This window comes from Natrix helvetica, assembly GCF_964273705.1.
Source record: "Natrix helvetica genome assembly, chromosome: 3".
NCBI classification, from domain to species: Eukaryota; Metazoa; Chordata; class Lepidosauria; order Squamata; family Natricidae; genus Natrix; species Natrix helvetica.
In genome coordinates, this window is record NC_138549.1 from 136613335 (window position 1) to 136635294 (window position 21960).

Genomic DNA, 21960 nt, shown 5'->3' on the forward strand with positions numbered 1-21960 from the left:
AAAACATTTGGAAGAGAAGCAGGGTCCAAAAAGGCAGCAAAGTTGCTTTTGCTTTACCTAAGGTGGCTGTGTGCAAAAGGTCGGTGTGATGACCCGGGAGAGAAAGCAGCTGGGTGATTTAATGCTTGCTGGGAATATCATGAGGGCTGCTGCTTGGCACCAAACCTCAGCAAATGAATGCTTGTTGACACTTGCTGAGGGGGCATGGAACAGCTAAGGCTTCCCAGGAAGTGGCAAGCAACCCTAGAGCCACATGGAGCCTTTTATGGGACTGTTTGCCTCCCTGCCAGGCAGAGCGCATAATAGCCAAAGGGCAGAGATGAGGAGGAAATAGGTGGGGGTGGGAAGTTGCAGGAAGATACCTTACTAAGGCTCAGGGCTGAGAGAGAACAAGCCTGGAGGGACTTGGCTTGGGTTGGTACTTATTGGTTTTTATTATTTTAAAAAGGAGCAAAACACAAAAGTAATATTAATGAAGATACATACATTGCCAAAGAGAAGAAAGAAAAGACCATGTAAAAAACCTTTAACAAATAGTGAAAGAAGTACGATAAAAATGTAATCTAAATATTCACTCAATGGCCCACTAATCTTGATTAATGACCACAGTGGACAGGCCTGGGATTGCCATCTAATTCAGTGTGGTCACAAGACATCTCATTTTATGACTGCATCAACTTACGATGCAAATCAAGGTCCAGTTGTGATTGTAAGTCAAAGATTACCTGTACAAATATTATATTGGATTTTGTTTGATTTTTATATGGATCTAACAAACTATGAGTTGGTAGTTTGAAACTTCTAGAACTGAATTACTATAAAGACCAAAAAAAAATCTTGTTTATTTTAAAAATCCTACGTGTTCAAACAGGCACAATTTGTCAAACGTTTGTTCTTTGCAAATGGAGTGTTAATCATTCTAACTCATGATTTGATTTTGCAGGTGTGTTAACCATGTTATTTACAATATCTTTAGAGAGTAATTTGCTTCTAAGTAAATAACATGATTTAGTTTTAATTTTTGTGTATACTGTTTTTAAATGGCAAAACATAGTTCTCCCTTGTTAACACATATCTTTCCCATCCATTTTTACTAGCTCCAAACACAAAGGATTTAGACGTTTTCCTTCGAAAGCAAGAATCTGGGTTTGGTTTCCGTGTTCTTGGAGGAGATGGTCAAGATCAGTCAGTAAGTCGAGTGTTTATTACTTTATATTTGAATTGATTGATTATAAGCCAACAAGTCAGTGTCTATCTTAGAAAACCTATATAGATAGGTTTTCTCCAGAAAAGACTGCCCACAACCGGATTCTTCAGATGATGCTTCAAATAATGTTCCATGTTTCCATTATGATTTTGTCTTTGCAGCTTAAGAATTTTCTTTTTTCTTCAAGGAAACATCAGCAGCTAGATATCCTGAAGGTTTTAATCAAGCTTTAATCAATAAACACTATTTATACTCCAAGAGATCCTCTCCTTTTCTTAATAGCATCTTGAATGACATCCAGTCTTCTCCAACATTATGTTGTCAGCCTCTTTATCTTGTCTATCTGTGTGGTTTTCTTTATAAAATACAATAATGCTTTCAGATTGCCTTCTCCCACACAGTATGTAATAATGACTGAGATTGTCAGTAAAGTGATAATGTGCCTCTTAATATCTACCAATATTTCTGTTGCCCAATGTATGCTTTAACTGGGCAGCCAGGATGACCTTCTGGGGATACTTATTCTTGGTGTACACTCTTGGCATTAGGTCATTTTTCTTGGGAACAATCCTCACCATGATGAAGAACTATAGCAGGATTTAAACTGCCAATTTGTATTACTAGTAGCATTTCAACTGCAGTTGTAGTTGATAGTACAGTTAATCTTTGAATTACAACAGCTATTGGGGTTGGAATTGTCATCACTAAGCAATGTGATCCTAAAGCACGTTAACCACATCATCTAGTGATGGCAATTTAAGCAGTTCCATTTTGCATCATGTACAGCTCCAAAACGTTACCTGATTCTCAAATGCTGCTTTGCAATGTATAGTATGATGGTAGTGATAGTGGGAAACATTGCTCTGAAAAGCTAAGGAGTACTTACAGTTATTCCACATGGCCAATTTTCAGTATAATATAAAACTTTGCAATTGCAAAAGGAGTGGTTTGATTTAAATGTATCCATTATGTTTTCCAAGAATTAGGCATGCACGTGCCAGGAGGCTGAGTTTCTGGTTTCTGGTGCGTGGATGTGCGCCAGCCAGCTGGTCTTCTCATGTGCATGCATGTCAGAAACCAGAAGACTAGGCATGCGCGATGGCAAACTACTCTTCCGGTTTCTGGCACTCCTGCGTGCGCGAACACCAGCTTGCCGGTGCGCATGTACACGCTGGAATCCAGAAGAGCAATGGGTGATGGCTGGCCTGTCTGGAGAGATGGCTCTGTGTGCCAATTCTAGCACGCGTGCCATAGGCCCACCATCACTGGTATAAAGTGTCATTTAAGTTAAATTTAAAATGTGATAATGTTCTGTGAAAAAAAGCCGTTTCACCTGTCTTTTATTTTTATCATTAAAAAAATTAGAATGAAGGGACCATATTACGATCCAGTACCAATCTTTAATATTTTTACTTGCAGGAATACTTTGAAGTTCCACAAGGTCATATTAAGGATTATAGATGTGGTAGTTATGCTATGGTATCCAAGAATTTTGAGATTGCTGAATGCTCACTATGACAATTATATTATGAATAAACAGATCTTCCATGGCAGCCATTTTGTGAGCTGAGCTTCTGGTTTCTGGTGCGTGGATGTGGGCCAGTCAGCTGGTCTTCGCATGCGCATATACGCCAGAAACCAAAAGACCAGTCATGCGCGATAGCAAACTGCTCTTCCGGTTTCTGCCACTCCCGCATGTGCGCACCGGGAAGCTGCTCTTCCAGTTTCTGGTGCTCCTCCACGTGCGCATGCACTCCCATTTTGGCACTTGGTGCTGAAAAGGTTCGCCAACACTGGTCTATACAATATATTGTATTTACTGATGTCATCTGTTTACAAACAAATCACAGTTGGAAATACTTTTCTGGCTTTTGGTGCACAGGTTCTTGTGAAGTCTAAGACTTTAATCTATGAATTACATATTTAGTTATCTGAAATTTTATTTTATTTGTCCACCTTCAGTTTAGGTTACAACTGATCACAAATATATACATATACTTAATTTTTAGACAAAATGATATGTAGGATTCTGACTAACTCAGACATAGGTCAGACCTGTTTTCTTTATTTTGTGTTAAGAGTCTATAATTATCCCATATTGCTCTAGATCTACATTGGAGCAATCATCCCACTGGGAGCAGCAGAGAAAGATGGTAGACTCCGTGCTGCTGATGAGCTTATGTGCATTGATGGAATCCCAGTGAAAGGGAAATCACATAAGCAAGTTCTGGATTTAATGACAAGCGCTGCACGAAATGGACAGGTGCTGCTGACTGTTCGCAGGAAAATCTACTTTGGTGGTATGTGACTTGTCTTATTAATTAAGTATACTCTTGCATTTGGTACTACTTTGTATCATGGCAAGATTAAAGCAAATGTGTAGTTCCATATTCCTGTCTCTCTCCCTCTCTCTTCCACCTTCTATATATCCATCCATCCATCCATCCATCCATCCATCCATCCATCTATCTATCTATCTGTCAAATCTCTATGCTGACAATGTCTCCTACAAGATAACTGGAATTATAAAATCATTGCATTTGTCTGTTCATATTATCAAATGGATAGAATGAAAACAAAAATGAGATTTGATTTTACAAAACGACAATACACATGGTAACACTATACAGCTTCAAAAGAGATGTTTTGTGACACATAACACATGTGGCATAAATTACATGCATTGTTACTTAAAAATCAACCAGTGTTGATTTTTAGAATTGGGAACATAAACTTGTTCTGTGCAGGGTTGTAATTCTTCTTAACCATCAAGTTTCAAGATGAGGGTTATCCTGGATCTAGCATTGATGCTAAATAGCTTTGTGATATCTATGGTAAAGAGGTTTTTTATATGTTTTAGCTACCTGAAGGAGAGACACTTTTACAACACATGTATTAGTAACTTGAAAACTTTATAATATAAGCTCTTCATGTGATGGTTCTAAAAGACAATCTGTGTAAACAGAAATTTAAACTGGTCCAGGATTCACCAAAAAGTGACACTCCAAAGTATACTGATTGCTTTCCAGACCAAACATAATCTTGGTATAGAAAGCAGACCAAACTTTTCAGACAAACTGGGGTAAAAACTGCAAAAGAGACTTCTCTACGGAGTTTGCTTGTCAGAAGCCTCTGTGAAGGTTGTAAATGGGATCGGTTTGTTTGTTTGTTTAAAACACTTATATAACTGCCCACTTTTCAGCCAAATCTGGACACTTCTAATCAAAGATTAAGACATATAAAATCATTTTAGAAACTACAAAATTCCACCAGTTAAAACATAAAAAATAATAAAAACCTGTTTTCAATGCATGCTAACATGCCATGCTACAATGTTGTAATTGTGAGCTGGTTCCTGAGCATCCAGATTGCCATCACATAACCATGGGGATGCTGCAATGGCTGGAACTTTGAAATGGTTGTAAATACCACCCATTCAGTGCTGTCATAAGTTAAAATAATCACTGACAGGGTGCTTATTAAGCAGACCATCTGTAGCTTATGGTGGCTTAATAAACTATAGTTTATTGCCCTTTAGAATGGTAGTTAAGTTGCAAAGGACTCATAGGTTTATCATTGCCATAATATCTGTTATGCATTTTTAACATGGTGCCCTTTTATTAGAAGTGTGCCTGAAACAGAAAACTGTTCGGCACCTGAAACCAAGACATTATATTATGGAGATCTTTCTGTACTATTCCAGTTTGCCATGATTCACAAGAAACAAAATCCAAAACTTCTTTTGTTTTTAGTTTTGGTCCAAGACAAAACCTGAAGATATCCTTAAATGATTATTTGTGACAAATAGGGTAAGGCTGGGTCTCAATGCCATCCGGTTCTGCCCTCACATAATATATCTTATCTCATTTGCCCAGTCTTCCCATTGTCTTCATTTCTCTTCCTTCCTTGCTATTCCTCAGATGTGCAAACTCAAGATGTCCCACCAGTTGGCCTACCTTCCTGTCAACTTAGCACCTTCTTTTCTCTCCCTCTCCTCGGGTCCTAAAACCATGGGCGTCCTTGACGGTTTCACATTCTTCTTCCTCCCACCAAAACATTTTTGCCCAGAATATTTTTACATTTCAATCTACATCCAGAGAAAAATGGCACCATTTTGTTGTTTTATAGCCAGTCCAAATGTATATATTTCAGTTCAGGCACAAACTACCCTAAAGCAGCTGTTTTCTTCATGGGTTAATTTATATATGAACCATTTTGCACATTCAGATTTGTTTTGAAATATCAGTTCTGCTTTCTCATTCTACTAGTAACCTTAATAGTATTTTTATAAGCTGCCCTGAACTATTATAACAAAAGACAATCATAATTTATCATAAAAACTAATACATATATAAAAATGATCACATTGAATTAAATATGGATCACTCGTTCAAAAATGTCTATAGAAAAAAATATACCCATGCTTCAATAGTTACTGCACATTACTTTCACTTGGTTCAGGGTTGATATAACTGCTCTGAGGTTTATTGGTCTGGCTTGCTACACCCCAGTAAACCACAGCTTGTATTTTGAAATACAGCTTGTATTTTAAAAAAGGTTTCCACAATGGGATAAGTTCTTAGTCACTCTTCAGAACCCTTAATATGCAGGATCAAACTGTGTAATCTGTAAATATGAATTTCTTGCTTTATTATTATCCAGTAGTTGAGCTATTAAAAGGATCTGTGTGGTCATTTCTTCTATCGTAATTTTAAACAATCACTGAATGAGGAATCATTAACCAAGGACTCCCTGTAGTGGGATATTGGCATGGCTGACTAATTGTCATTATCCTCCAATTCCTTTTCTATGAGGAGAATAATGTGGCCTCAGAGGAGCTGGGATAATTGTTAAAAGCACTGTAACATGCATTCTAACCAGCCAGCCAGGCAAAATAAAAATGTAATGCTCCAGGAATTTAAGAGACAGAATGTTAGTTTGTTATATCTACCGTGCAAGTACAGGCAGTCTTCTACTTACAACCACAATTGAGTCAGTTGCTAAGGAAGAGAGTTGTTAGTGAGTTTTGTCCCATTTTATGACCTTTCTTGCCACTGCACTTGTTAAGTTAGTAACATGGTTGTTAAGTGAATCTGGCTTCCCCATTGACTTTGCTTGTTAGAAGGTCACAAAAGGTGATTGCATGACCCCGGGGATCACATGATCCATCATAAATACAAGCTAGTGGCCAAGTGTCTAAATTTGGTCACTTTCTTCACTGCTGTTGTAACTTCAGATGGTCACTAAATGAATAATTGTAAATCAAGGACTACCTGTACCCAGATTTATGCAACAGCAGATACAGATTTTCCATGAGTATTGTAGGATTCAATATGAAATTCCAATGAAAGCGTTTGTGGAAAATTGAAAGACTTTTTCATTGTAAGGAGATGTATTTGCAACAAAACAGTTTACCTCCTTAGGGATACAAATCATGATGTGTATATGTGTGTGCATTTATATGTATACTAGGAACATAAATAGGAACACTTTATATGGATTTCTGTCTCTAAATGTTTAATGAGTACTCCATTTTCAAATTACCTGCTGGTAATCCTTCCGTTGAAAATGTATGCAGCAGTTTGGAAAAAGCTATTTCTGTTGCTAAACTTAGCATAGCATATGTTTGTTGATTCCTTTTGAATAAAATTGAATATATGTATTCTGGGTTACATCTCTCTTTAAATTTTGAGTGCTCTGCACATATGGATTATCAATAATATATGTTTGCTTTGATCAACATTTTTGCTTATTTGTTTCTGTTTATGGTGTTCCTAGCTGATAAACAACCAGAAGAAATAACATCTGAAGTTCCTTTCATCTCCCAGAGTGGCTCCCCTAGACTTAACCGACAAGAGATAATCAACAAACAATTCCCAGAAGCTTATGATGTAGTACTGCAACGAAAGGAAAATGAAGGATTTGGTTTTGTGATCCTTACCTCAAAGAATAAACCACCACGTGGTGGTAAGTAGGATGAGGTGTCAGCTTTGTTCATGATAGTACTTCAGTTAGAGTTGCTTGTTTTCATTATTCAAACCTTTGAACATATAATACCCAGATTTTAAAACCTACTTTCTTTCACAAAGTTATTTTTTTCTATATCGGCAAATTCTTTCATTCAGTTTTGTTCTTTTGAAGCACAAACATCCTCAATTTTTCATATGCTGCTTTTTTCTTGGGTATAATAATAAATTTGTTTTGTATAGTGGTAGTGTCAGGTAATGCTATTATCATGCTGGAGGGAGAGAAGGAGAGGATAATGGTGGCCTATGATGCCTGTCACTATGTTTTAGTAGCATCTAAACTGGCTAGTACATATTTAGTGCAATGTGCTTTGTTTAAGGCTGTCTTTGAAGTTAACTGCATTCAGATATAATCTTCTATATATATAAAAATATGTGTGTGTGTGTGTGTGTGTATGTTCTAGCATAACTCTGGAACGCCTCGAGCAATTTCAGCTTGATACTCTGGAAAAAAAATATTGTGGGGGTAAGACACCCCTAACATCCCTCGCTGTTCCATTAAGATACAGCCTGTTGTTCCTTAAAATGGCTTCTACTGTACTGCTGTAAAATGGCTTATACTGTACAGCGTAGTGGAGTTGCCATGGTAACGGCTTCACAGTACTCCATAAGGGGGCTCCCTCTAGTAAGGGAGAAAATCCAACATGACACATTACGTGTGGTCCGGACATTTTTCTCCTATAAATAAATACCCGGGCAATTCCAGGTTATCAGCTAGTGTTAAATAAGACTTTCTGAGAATTCTCTCTAGTTGTATATAAGTAATAAATGCACATAAGTTGATTGCTGTCCAAGTTTCCTATACGTTTTATACATGGCCAAACTAATTAGGGTCCAACAAGGAAAAGATTCCTATTAAATTTGATCCTAATCCTGGATTGTTACTCAAACAAACTATTTGGTTGGCTTCCTATTCAGATGGCTAAGGAAGAGAATAAAGAGTAGACATTTCTTAATTAGATTTTTTTACATTGTATGAGTAAGGCATATTTCGGAGTTGTATTGGGGTAGATTGTACAGTATTTTCCACAGATTATTGGTTTTGTTACATCTGCTCTTAAAATTGGAACAAAATGTAGACTTGATTTGGTATATTTATATTTGGCTCATAATATTTTCTTAATTTGCTTTTTGTAAAATGTAAATTCAGTTCTCTGAATCTTTTTGATTATAAATTAATCTTGTTTCCTACATTAAAAGACTAATTTCAGTTATCAAATTTACAAGTATGAGTGTACATGAAATGGGAAATGAGTTGTTTTGGAAGTTCAGCTGAACCATTTCATGTGAACTACTGTTTGGCAGAATCAAAACCTACATATTCATTCATTCATCATCAATCCATCCATCCATTCAATTTATATAGCTGCCCATCTTACATACATGGCTGTAAGTAGCTCACACTATTTATTCCAGGTTTCAGATGAAAAAAATAATACCTGGAAGTGTCTTACGGAATGATTAGAAATACATCACCCTTACCTCTTTCTAACCTCCTTTGTGCTTTCCTTCCTCATATCACTCTGTGAGTTATCAATGTCAGTGTCCTTTGTTTTAAACAGAGCATATTCAACCAGCTCACCAATCCCCTGTCTAATCTTTTTAGCACTTTTATTTCTTTGTCTATCCTTAACCACTCTGCTAATGTCCTTGGCTTTTTCCCACTGTTTCTCCCTTAACAGTTCCTTCTGGAACACAGAGATCCAGATGCCCAAAAGTACAGTTCCATGCATTGAAGATTCATGTTCAGATGCCTTGCATATCTGTACTGTCTAATCATTAAACAGGAAATTATTGTTAATAATTAAGCAAGGTTTTCCTGTGTAATCTTATGAATAATGTAAAACACAGTTTAGTCCTTCATAAAGACTTAGATATGTAAAAAGTTTCTTTCAACACATGAAAAAAAAAGACAAAGAAGCAATTGGTCCTCTAATGGCGAAGACGGCAAAGAAGTAACAGGAAGTAGAGAGAAAACAAAACAGCTTAATTCATACTTTGCATCTTCACACAAAAAGAAAACAATGCTCAACTTACCAAAAACAGAACTGTAAATGATTAGGAATGCAAATCACTTAAATATGAGCCCACAGTGTGCAGCAGCAGCCAAAAATGCAATCCTAGGCTGCATTAATAGGGGGATAGACTCAAGATCACATGAAGTTCTAGTACCACTTTACTAAGCTTTATTAAGACCACACTTAGAATACTGCATCCAGTTCTGGTTAGCAAAATATAAAAAAGATGCTGACACTCTGGAAAGAGTGCAGAGAATAGCAATAACAATGATCAGGGGGCTGAAAGCTAAGACATACGAAAAATGGTTACAGGAACTGGGTATTTCTAATCTAACAAAAAGAAGGATTAGGGGAGACATAATAGCAATGTTCCAATATTTTAAGGGTTCCGACAAAGATGAGAGTGTCAAACTATTTTCCAAAGCAACAAAAGGCAAGACAAAAAGCAATGGATGGAAACTAACCAAGGAGAGAAGCAACCTAGAACTAAGGAGAAATTTCTTGACTGAGAGCAAACAACCACTGGAACAACTTCTGTTCAGTAATTTTGGGTGCTCTATCACTGGACACTTTCAAAAAAAGACTAGACAATCATTTATCTGAAATGGTATAGGGTCTCCTGCTTGAACAGGGGGTTGGACTAGAAGACCACCAAGGTCTCTTCCAACTTTATTACTCTATGTTCAGTATTGCAGATATGCAGAGACTCTGACAAATAGGTCAGGAGAATGTTGCAATACACACCCACTCTATAGGAAAAGCTCCAACATATTTGAATATTTTTATAATAGAGTCATATCTGGTGAAATGGGTGGCATACAAGTTTAATAAATTAAAATAAGTATTTAAATAAAAAGAAAAAATAATGAGAACGTTTTTCATCAGAACATCTGAATACTAACTCTAACCCTATAAGATTTAATTTCTTCATGGAGATGAACCATGTAAAAAACAACTACAGATAGTCCTTGACTTACAACAGTTCATTTAGTGACCAAAGTTAAAACAGCACTGAAAAAAGTGACTTACGACCTTTTTCATATTTACAATTATTGTGGCATCCCAATGGTCATGTAATCAAAATTCAGATGCTTGGCAAAGAGTTCATATTTATGACAGTTGCAGTGTCCTGGGGTCATGTGATCATCTTTTGCGACCTTTGTACAAGCAAAGTCAATGGGGGAAGCCACATTGACTTATCAACTTTGTTATTAACTTAACAACTGCAGTGACGACCTTAATAAATGCATCAAGAAAAGCCATAAAATAGAGCAAAATTCACTTAACAAATGTTTCACTTAGAAACAGAAATTTTGGTCTCAATTGTGGTCATAAGTCGAGGACTACCTGTACTTTTAACTGAGCTAGTCACTTAATCATTACTATTTTGAATAGCTTCCCTTAACTTTCAGTCTATTTCCAAGATGATTTCAAGTGTTAATGTCTGCATTTAACACCATAATTATAATTAACAAAAATAACTTTGGCTGTAGACTTGACAGACTTGAATGTTAGATGCTACTTGAAGAGTTGCTAAGTAATCTAGTAGCACTTTAAGTGTCAAATTTTTCATTTTATTTCAATGTAATTACATCAAGCTTATACACATCCTTGTTCATATAGAATTAACAATTCTAAGAAAGGCTGTGTATATTGACAGTTGGTTACTTTTTATTATGAAGCTACCACCATCAATGACCTTCTTTAAAGAACAAAACAATAAAGCTTTAATACATTTTATGCCTATATACTTAAAGATAAAGAGATAAAGATTAGATAAATATAATTCATTCTTCCCTTATATTATTACAGTGTATGGGCTACCACACATATCAAATGTGATATCATTTAATGTTTACTATTGAAGAAAAATGGTTAAATATTGGGTGAACACTGTTGCGGTCTAATTAAATTATGCCAGGCTGTCTGAGGAACATTTATCTGGATTTTTTAAGGAGGGCTAAACTGCATTATTCTGCAATTCTGGGGAATCATATCAGATATCCAGTAATTTTAATATATATCAGCTAGAAATTCAAAGATTGTTCTTGCCACTAAATATTGCAACTTAGGATTTTGGTGTAAAATATATTAAATATGAACACCTATTTATTCTCCCAACATTTATATCTACAAAGCCTTGGTAGAGGCATAGTAGAGAGAGCATGATTCTGCATGAATCCTTTCAGCTGCTCATCTTCTTTTATGACTGCAAACAAGACAATGCTCTTGTGGATAGGTCCTACTTTGATTTCATTCTCAGGATACTAAGCACTAACTAATAATTCATTAAAGGTGTTTTTACAAATATTGTAATCATGTGGCATGTTTCATGTAAAAAAATTCACCAAGATCATCTCAGTTTATATGCTACCTGAAAGCCTAAACTGCTGAGAAACTGCTATTTCTCAACCATGCGTATTCATAGGAAGAAAAAAGATGAGCTAAAAATTGCAAACCAAACTATATTCTAGCTTTTATCTTCATCTTTTTTCCTTTTAGTTTAACAAATCTCATTTGTAACTATGAATCCAAAACTGATCTATGACAATGGAAGTATTATAGAAAAAATGCTTTTGCTGAAAAGAGATTCTAGTGTTAAATGTACTGAAGTAAATGATGACTCTAAAATGTTCCACAAAGATTATGTGTTTTTCATTCTTAGGAAGTTGGCATAAATATCATCAATTAACTATTATTATGTTTGTTATTTTTAGATGAAGTGTAATACTGAATTCCTTTTTTTTTAAGAGCAATGTAATATCGTACACTAATTAGTCAGGCCAAGATCTCTGAGGAACATTTTTTTTTGACATTTGTTGCAAGTCTTACTTCATTTAAAGTCTTAGCTTTTCTAACTTCATCTTCGTAAATTTGAATTATTTGTTCGTGTTATGCCCTAGTTATGTGTCCCTCTTTCCATTTTTTTGTACTTATCCCTTTTTTCTCTCAGTTGGTTTGAGAGTTCTTTGTGCAGTCATGTTGGTTTTTTTCTTGGTTTTCTTTTTTAGTGGTATTGAACTGGACTGGGCTTTCATAATTGTATTTTTCAGAGTTTCCCAAGCTTTTTGAATTGATTTCACCTTTAAGATTTTCATCCATGGAATTCTTCCCAAGTGCTCTCTGAGTTTGTTAAAATCAGCTCTTTTAAAGTCTAAGGCACTGATTTGATTATATTTTGAGGTTGTGTTTCTTTTATATTGAATTCTAATATAAAATGGTCACTCCCCCCTAAGGTTCCTGCAACTTAAATTCCCTCTTTCACTCTTTGCTGTTGGTAAGAATAAGCTCCAGTATAGCTGTCCCCTTAGTTGGCTTTTTTATCTTTTGGGTGATGAAGTTGTCAACTAGATGGGTCAGGAGTCTGTTCGATCTCCCACTTGTTGCAGAGTTTGTCCCCCAGATCATGTCAGGATAGTCCCCCATTGCTATTGTGGTATGTTTCCTACATACATTGGTTAACTGATTAGTCATCTTCTGCTTGGTTGGATGGCCTGTAGTATGCTCCTATGGCAATGTCATTTCCTTTTTTTTTTCTTTTATGTTGACCAATATATGTTCTGGAAGGCTTTCATCCTTTCTTGTGTGTGTGTGTTTGTAGAGAGGAAGTGATCTAACATATAAAGCAACACCACCTCTTTGGTTAGGTCTGTTTCTTTTGAATAGTTTATATCCTTTTATCAGTACATTCCAGTCATGAGTATCACCCCACCAAGTTTTTGTAAGGGCAACTATAACATACTTGCCCTCATGTACTAGTATTTCAAGTTCACCCTGTTTGTTCCCTAAACTATGAGCATTAGTGTATAGGGAATTTAGTTTTTTGTGGCTGACCCTGGGTATGTTTCCTATATCTCCTACTTTGCATCTGAGTTTTTCTTCTTTCTTTTTCTCCCTACCTCCTTTTATGATTAGTAATCTATTGGTTTTTGCTTGTAATTAGGTTATAAAGGTCATGAAGAGTTCCACAGTCTCTCCTCAATTGTAATTTAATTAATTTAAATTAAATTACTGTACAGATTTAAAATAATTCTCTTCTTTCTCCCAAGGAAGTCTCAGGATTTTTGTAACTGTAGGAAAGAGTTAAAAATCTCTTAACAGTAGTCTCATCATCTTTACAAGACCATAATTCTAGAAATCTTTGAGAAATAATTTAGCCATAATATTTATAATTATAAATATAATTATTTTACACAATAATTTGTGTAAAACCAAAATAATTTTAAGTACAGATAAAGCAGACTATAAATATTACTATCAAGTTATGAATCTGGTAACAATACTATGCAGTTGTGCAGTGATTTGCATAAATGATAATGAAATAAAGCTTCTGTAATGTGTGATACAGAATATTATATTGTTCATTTCCTAGTAATTCCTCATAAGATTGGACGTGTTATAGATGGGAGTCCAGCTGATCAGTGTGGAAAACTGAAAGTAGGAGATAGAATTTCTGCAGTGAATGGGCAATCAATTATAGACTTGTCACATGAAAATATTGTGCAGCTGATCAAAGATGCAGGGAATACTGTCACACTCACTGTTATTGCTGAAGAAGGTAAGAATTATTGTTATGTTGCTATTCACTGAAGTTGCATTTGTTTACGTCTTCAACATGGTGGCAATATCAGTATTTTTCAGCAACAGTTGTAAAAATATGTTTGCATATGTTAGCTAGATTGAAGGTTGAGAGTACTGTACCTCTAGTGGCTCATTCATAGCAAGGAAGTCAGTTAGGTTTTTAAGGATTTCTCCTTGGTCCTATGGTATTAATTAAGTTCTGCAAAATTCTGCTTATTCCCACATGATGTTGAAGATGTGTAAGAAACTATTGAGTCAAATTATTTGAAAAAAAATAGAAACAGTAAAAGCTCTGTCTTGGTTCATTAGGTATGATGTAGAGATGTTGAATAATAATCTGAAGCCATAATAAACTACATGAAGACCAGTAAACTATAATTTAGTACCATTTCTTAGTAAATTCATTTTAACAGTGATGTGTTAATTCGCTTACACTAATTATTCATCTTTAGACATTATACAGGGGCTGCTTCTAAAAGGGTCTTGGAAATGTCAATTTAGAAGTCTCTTAAAATACTTGACTAAGAAAGCTACAAAGGCTACCATATTTTTTGGAGTATAAGATGCACCTTTTTCCCTCAAAAAAGAGGCTGAAAATCTGGGTGCGTCTTATACACTGAATAGCATTTTTTGCCTCCCGAAACCCCGCCCCCTTCACCACAATGGCCGCGCATAGCTTTTAGAAGGCTTTCAGAGAGTTCCTGGGGGCTGGGGAGGGCAGAAATGAGCAGAAAACGACCCGTTTTTGCCCCCCACAGCCCCCAGCAGCACTCTATAAGCTTCCTAAAGGCTATCCATGCCCTTTTTGTGACAAAAAATTGGCCTGTTTTTGCAAACAAATGGGCCTTTTTAACTCATTTTTGGGGGGCCCACCCCCCAGGAGCACTCTACAAACCTCCTAAGGGCTATTCATGCCCTTTTTTTGGAAAAAAAAAAAACAAGCCCATTGTCGTGAAAAATGGGCTGTTTTGGGAAGGTTTGCAGAGTGCCAAAACTTTTTAAAAAAATTTTCCTCTTCAGAACCTTGCTGTGTCTTATACTCTGAAAATACAGTATATTTCTGTGTTTGATTCTCCTAGTTCCGGGAAGGCGAACCTATGGCACGGGTGCAACAGGTGGCACACAGAGCCATTTGTCAGGGCACACGAGGCATTCTCCTGACAGCTGAGTTCAGCCTTTTTTAAAACCATTTTTCACCCTCCCCAGGCTCCAGAGGCTTTATAGGAGCCTGGGGAGGGCGAAAACAGCCCCCCCACGGCACCTTCCCAGAGGCCCTCCAGAGGCTTCAGGAGCTTCCCTGAAGCCTCCGGAGCACAAAAATCTTGCCCTATGGGCAAACCAGAAGTTCATGAATGGACTTCCGGTTTGCTCATAGGTCTGGTTTAATTTATTTATTTATTTATTTATTTCGATTTATCAGTCGCCCCCTCTCCACAAAGGGACTCGGGGCGACGTACAGTTAAATCAAAATACAAGTGTGGCATGGAGGAGGTGACATCAATATTTAACAGTCAAATACAAATGGAAGCCACTAGGTTCAAATAAATAACAATAAATTAAAACAATTAAAACAGTTAAAACCCCCAAAATTTACATTTAAAATATTAAAATTGCCAGGGAGGTTAGAAAGTTCTAGTTAAGCCAGGCCGGCTAGTTGGAACAGGTGGGTCTTGAGTTTCGTGCGGAAGGAGCGGAGATCGGGCGTTGTCCTGATATCTGGGGGGAGGTCATTCCAGATAAGCCCTCCGGAGCCTTCAGGGGCCTTTCAGAGGCTTCCCTGAAAGCTCTAGAGGACGAAAAATGACCCAACGGACAAACCGGAAGTTGTTTGTGCTCTGAATGCTTCAGGGAAGCTCCTGAAGCCTCCGGGGGGTGGGGGAAGCTGTTTTCGTCCTCCCCAGGTTCCTATAAAGCCTCTGGAGCCTGGGGAGGGCAAAAAAAGCATGCAAAAATGAGGGGAGCATGCACGCTGGGGGGTGTAGCACATTAATTATGGGCGTGCACATGCCCGCACACGACCCCCCCTGCACTCCCCCGCTTATGGCATACGAGCCAAAAAAGGTTCACCATCGCTGTCTAGTTAGTCCTTTTCAGGGACTTGAGTTTGAGATAATGGATGCTAACTTACAAAGTCTTCACAGTATAGGATCTAGTTAGCAAAGTTGTTGTAATTTATTGCATAAAATATTTTCATTGCAGATCCTCTGCTAAGTTCTATCATCATTGTGTAATTAAAAGAGAGATAACCATAGAAAGCCTTTCGTTTTTATATTTGGAATGTAGATAACCTCTCATCAGAAATTCTTGCCTTTCCTTCTGATAAAGAGAAGCATTAATGAGTGTGGAACTAAACAGTGCCACTCTCTTTTCCTCAACCTCCCTTATCCCAAATAACTATCCAATTTTCACTTTTTAGTGAGATAATTTGCTACTGCCTTGATCTCTATCTTTCAGCATTCTAAGCTGACAAAAATGTTGTTCATCAAAGCATTCTCAGTATTTAAAAGACAATTTAACAAGATTTTATTTTATCCTTATTTTAGTACTGCTAATATATTATGTATCTAATCAGCTACTTGTATCTTCATTAGAGCACCGTGGTCCCCCATCAGGAGCAAACTCTGCCAGACAGAGTCCAATTGTACAACATCGAGTTCTTGGACCAGTTCCAGCTTCTTCTGTGTCTACTGACAGGTACAAACTTCATTTTTAGACCACATATAAACATGAAAATGAAATTAAATACCTAACTTCTTTTTTGTAAAGGCAGCAAAAGAACTTTCCAGTTCCTCAGATTTGTTTCATTATTCAGACTAATTTTCTAGTTAGAATGCAGGAGATGTTGTCCCTCATATTGCCAGGAGAAATATTTCTATGATGTTTTTCTTACTTGTTGTGTACGTATATTTTTTACAGAATAGTCTGCATTTATCATCTTTTGGCATTTTACTATTAATTTCCTTGTCATGTAATAGGCTTCAATATCAGAGACTTCAAACTGCAGATTTATTTAAATGAACGCCAAAGAGAAAAAGTCCTCTGGAAGAGGAAAATGAACAAAATAAAACTGATAAAAGATTAAAGAGCTTCTGTGAGAAGTTATAATTATTCATGCTATAAAAATGGATGTTAGAAATGAACATTTTCCTTCTGCCATGTAGCTCTAATTATCTCAGAAAAAGTTACTTGATTAAAGATACTTCATCCAATCTTAATATGGCCCATATTAGTGAGAGTTCATTGATATAATATTCCATTTCATCAAATGTTCTGCATTTTTTAAAAGTTGGAAATAATGCATTTATCGTATACAACTTTCCTTAAATTCTTTTTTGTATTGAAATATTTATAAAATGCAGGTGTTTTAATATGTCCATTGAAAATAATGGAAATTTATCATAGTTTTGTGCAATTTTCACAAATGTTCAACATATATTTTTGAGAGAAAATGATAAACATTAACAGAATACATACATTACAAATAAATAACAACTATTTCAGGGCATTGCAGATTGTTTCAGTATACAATGGCATTTTAATCTCAAAGAAAATTTGTGGCACATTTCTTTTTTAATTCTAATGTTAATACTTTCATTCAAAACATAGTTTGTACTCTGATAGGAAATGGACTAATGGGAAATCAGCATTTCCTCTTAAGAAATTGGAGCACATTCTGGCCAGTCCTTTCAATTTCAAATTTTATTCTTTAATGTTATGAATTAGTTCAAAATTAATTCAAAGAATTTGAATAGGAAATACAAGAAATGAAATATGTACAAGAATATGTACAGCCTGTTTAATTTTGTATGTGAAGAATATGTTTCTATGGCTGAACTTTGGAACCTGGCTTATATTTGGTAAATTCCTTTAGGAATCCATTCTAATCTTCCTTTAGGGAGAACTCAACAGAGGCCCTTGTAACGATCCATATGCTTCCTTATACTTCAGGGGTGCTATAGAAGCTGATGGCGGAAAAGAACAATGCAACAATTACAAGCACTTCTCATTAACTGAAGTTGTTGGGTCTCTTGGAGGGAGCACACCTTCTCAGGTATATAAATATACTCACTAGAAAGTAGCTATTAAACTTTTTTTTAGTATATAGGAGTTAACTCTTCTGCTAATAATAGATGCTGAAGGAAGGGCCAATCTCTTGCACACTGGATAGTCAGTGTAATATTCCAGATATTGTAGGAAGGCTAATTAAATATCTTTGAATGAATAAGATGACAGTGTGTCTCATTGGCATGATTTCCCCCCATTTTTGAGCCAGTTAGTTCCATATTTTAACTCTTCCTGATCATATTTTAACTCTTCCTGATCATAATACAAACTTTTAAGTAGTAGGTAGGCATATGAAGATGCATCTTAATTAAATCCAACCTGTGGTTGTATATAATCCTTAGAAATACTATGTATATTTCTTCTGTATATAATCCTTAGAAATACTATGGTCTCTAAATTGTGAATTGCTTAGTTGTTTTAGCCCTTTTTCTACCCACTATGCTGAGATAGTTTTTTTCTTCTGCTTCTAAATATTTTATTAGCTTTATCACACAAAACCAAGAGATAAGAAAAGGAAATATATAATTAGAAAAGAATTGTGGAAGATTGTTTCTGTTACAACTACTGCAAGATTATTATATGCACAAAAATGGAAAGACTCTGAAATATCAGCAGTCGAGGAAGGGCTGGTAAAGATGACAGAATTAACATAAATCCGTAATTGACATGTTTAGAAAAATTGTTGTGTTTATTATTCACTGGAAATCCCTTGTGGATTTTTTGCTGAGAAAAGAAAAAAACTGAACTTGTTATTTGAAAGAGTAAACTATGGAAAGCAGGAAATTATTTTGTAATCTTAGAGAATAAAGTATACATATACTTGTAACCACTGTTAAGAAGATCAGAAGCCACTTTATAACTTTTTTCTTTCTTTTTTCCAAGTCTTTCTTTGAACTTCTTTCTACACTTACTTTATGTCTCTTTTCACTTTCAATATTTGTTTGAATTGTTTTCATTCTTTTAAAGTGCATTTAATAAAATTTATGTATAAAATAGAATACCACAGGGAGTAGCATGGTTTGTGCTATTCTGATCTTTGTATGAATGGAGACCTCATGGAATTTGACTATTTTTCAAGGATGTCCTATCAAGTGATAGTCTGTGTCATATTTCTTGGTACTTGTTTCTTTAGTGTAGATCATTGATCCTAAAAAAAACCCGCTATCTATCACTTCAATATCTTCATTATCAATTCTATAAGTGGTTGTTCTATGACAGTGATAGCTAACCTTTTTGCCATGGTGTGCCGAAAGCGCGCATGGGTGCACACCCATAATGCAATACGTGTGCCTCTCCACACCCACTCATGTGTGTGCACACAGCACACCCCACTCATGCGCATGTGCCCCATGTGTGCTCCCCTGTGCATACGCATGTGACCCCTTGCATGGGCCCCATGTTCCCCCATCCCTTGCGCATGCATGCAGGACCCCCATGCATGCTCACACAACCCCTGCCCCCCCACATGCGTTCACATCTCCAGCATGTGCCCTGCGCATGCACGGCAGAGACCCCAAAGCCAGCTGGAGGTGGGAGAGGCGCATGCATGCGTGGTAGAGCTTAGTTGAGTCGATTTGTGCCATAGGTTCATCACGGTTCTATGATCTTCTTTATATTGAATTTTAATTCCATTTTTCCAACTGTACTGCCTGTCTGTCCATCAATCCATCCATCCATCCATCCATCTACTCCTTTTGTTAGCCGTAATATCTACTTTATTTTTTATTCTTCTCTATTTGTCCATAGTTAAAGATCTGATTTTCCTCTAATATGAAGTCACTCATTCCATTTCAATTCATTGATTCCCAAAATGTCAATATTTAATCTTGGCATTTCCATGTTTGGAACTAAAGTTTGGTTTAGTTGAATTATTTGTAGCATCACACTTTTTTGCTCTTGGACAGTACCGCATCTGATATGCTTTTGGTTGCACTCCATCCACATCATAGACTATTTATACTCTTCAGTAGTTTATTGGATACCTTCCAACTTGGGGGGAAGGCGGTCGTCTTCTAACATTGTCATGCCTATGAATGTCTGTTTTTCTTGGCAAAACACTGGAGTAGTTTACCATTTCCTTCTTCAATGAATCATATTTAATGACCCTAATCTGTGACCTGACTATGATGAGTAATTTTTTCTGGGAAAATACACTTTCAGCACTATAAGTCATAGTATCCTTAGAATGCAAAAGCCTTCACCCTGATGGTGTATTAATTCTTGAAGAAGGCATTAAATCTGTTGAATTCAATCCAGTCTGTTTTGTTAGTGTTTATAATATGGTATATTATCAGTTTCTTAATGTATTTGAAACTAGAAATTTAAAAAGGTATCACCAAAATATGTAGAGAGCATATCTCAAGATAATCCTCAGATTCTGTTAATTATTTTGATGGAGAAAAAAAATATTGGTAGATGAATCCCATGGAATTTGATCAATACAAATCAGTCTAGATGCTTATGTTATTTTATATCTAGCATTATGTTCCCATTTATTTTTCTTATGCATTGAAATTTTAATGTGTAATATTTAGTGGAAAAAATGAGTGCCATTATTTCCCACTAATTTTCAGTATTCTAGATGTCCATGTGTAACAAGAAAAAAAGGAATACAATGTTATCAAAGACATCAACCAGGATTTTTGAACTGAATTTTTGCTCATACTTCAGTTATGGAAAAGCATAAAAGGCCTTATATCCTTTCAGAACAGGAAGTGATAGCTTTCTAAAATTTACAGAGTCATGGTGGTGTAGTAGAATGCAGTATTGCAGGCTAATTCTGTTCACTACCAGAAGTTCGATCCTGACTGGCTTAAGATTGTCTCAGCCTTCCATCCTCCCGAGATCAGTAAAATGAGGATCCAGATTGTTGGGAGCAATATGCTGACTCTGTAAACCGCTTAGAAAGGACTGTAAAGTACTATTAAGCGGTATATAAGTCTTAAGTGCTATTGCTATTGCCACAGGAAAAGTAGAATTTACATGTCGAATTAGTACAGATATTACTATAATGTCAAACATAGCAAATATCATTACATTAATAATTGCCATAAAATTTATTTGAATTTAGGAAATTGTTTTTTTTTCTAATGAAGAGTTTAAAGTGTTTCCCAATATAATTTTAATTTGCATATCTATTATTTGCACAGAATCCTGGTTGTTATCCAGTAGAACTGGAGAGAGGACCTCGAGGCTTTGGATTTAGCCTTCGTGGTGGAAAAGAGTATAATATGGGGCTATTTATTCTTCGACTAGCTGAAGAAGGGCCTGCCATTAAAGATGGGAGAATTCATGTAAGTTTGTATTAGCCTTATTTGGTTAGATCAACTATTGTTTTTAAAAGCTAATTTAATAGTAATTTCATATTTTAAAATATATTTCCATGTATAAGTATTGATACTGTTCTCTACCATTTTTATTAAATGTAAATTGATGCAATTATTTTCAGGCAATATTTTGAAATTTATACTTGTGTTTAATCTAACCCAGCTTTGGCAATTGGAGGAGAGAATTCTTGAGGCAGAAATATTTAAATGAATTAACTCTGGTCATGAAAATTCAATTATATTTTTTTGTAAAAAGACCCTATCTAACAAGCTTTTACAGCAAATTCATTGGAACATAGTCACCATAAAATATGCTCTGCTATGGAAGGAAAAGTGAGACAGTAACCAAATTCAAGGATTGCATTGGAGTTTTGTCCAGATCTCTTATGTTGAGTCCATATAATAAGAGCATTTAAGAGTGTAATGCACTTAATACATTTTAGTATGCATGCTTATCGAGTGTCGCCCCACATTGGAACAAAAGTAGTGCATTAAGCATACAATAAACATGCTTTTCTCTCCTTTAACATATTAATGAAATTCAGGAAAAACCCTGTTTTCTGGAAACTTTTTTCTTTCTTGTTCAGCTACAGTAGCTGAACTAGATGCTCCTCTGTAGAGATCACAGATCTGCTAATGCCATTGCAAATAATCGGTTAGTCATCTTTCTTAGGAATGTGCTTCATATTTTTTTGGCCCATGTGGTATTCACATTTTTGGGGGTTCATATAATGATC

At 35.8% G+C, this 21960-nt stretch overlaps 1 protein-coding gene across 1 annotated transcript in view; it reads left to right on the plus strand.

The window, feature by feature from the left end:
- MAGI3 (membrane associated guanylate kinase, WW and PDZ domain containing 3) overlaps window positions 1-21960 on the plus strand; it is a 104772-nt gene that overhangs the window by 74127 nt on the left and 8685 nt on the right. Inside the window, exons 12-18 of the mRNA XM_081949175.1 lie at window positions 1098-1189; window positions 3315-3507; window positions 6986-7174; window positions 13624-13809; window positions 16424-16526; window positions 17781-17883; window positions 21047-21190. Of these exons, the coding sequence (XP_081805301.1) occupies window positions 1098-1189; window positions 3315-3507; window positions 6986-7174; window positions 13624-13809; window positions 16424-16526; window positions 17781-17883; window positions 21047-21190 (1010 nt within the window). The remainder of the gene's footprint in view (window positions 1-1097; window positions 1190-3314; window positions 3508-6985; window positions 7175-13623; window positions 13810-16423; window positions 16527-17780; window positions 17884-21046; window positions 21191-21960) is intronic.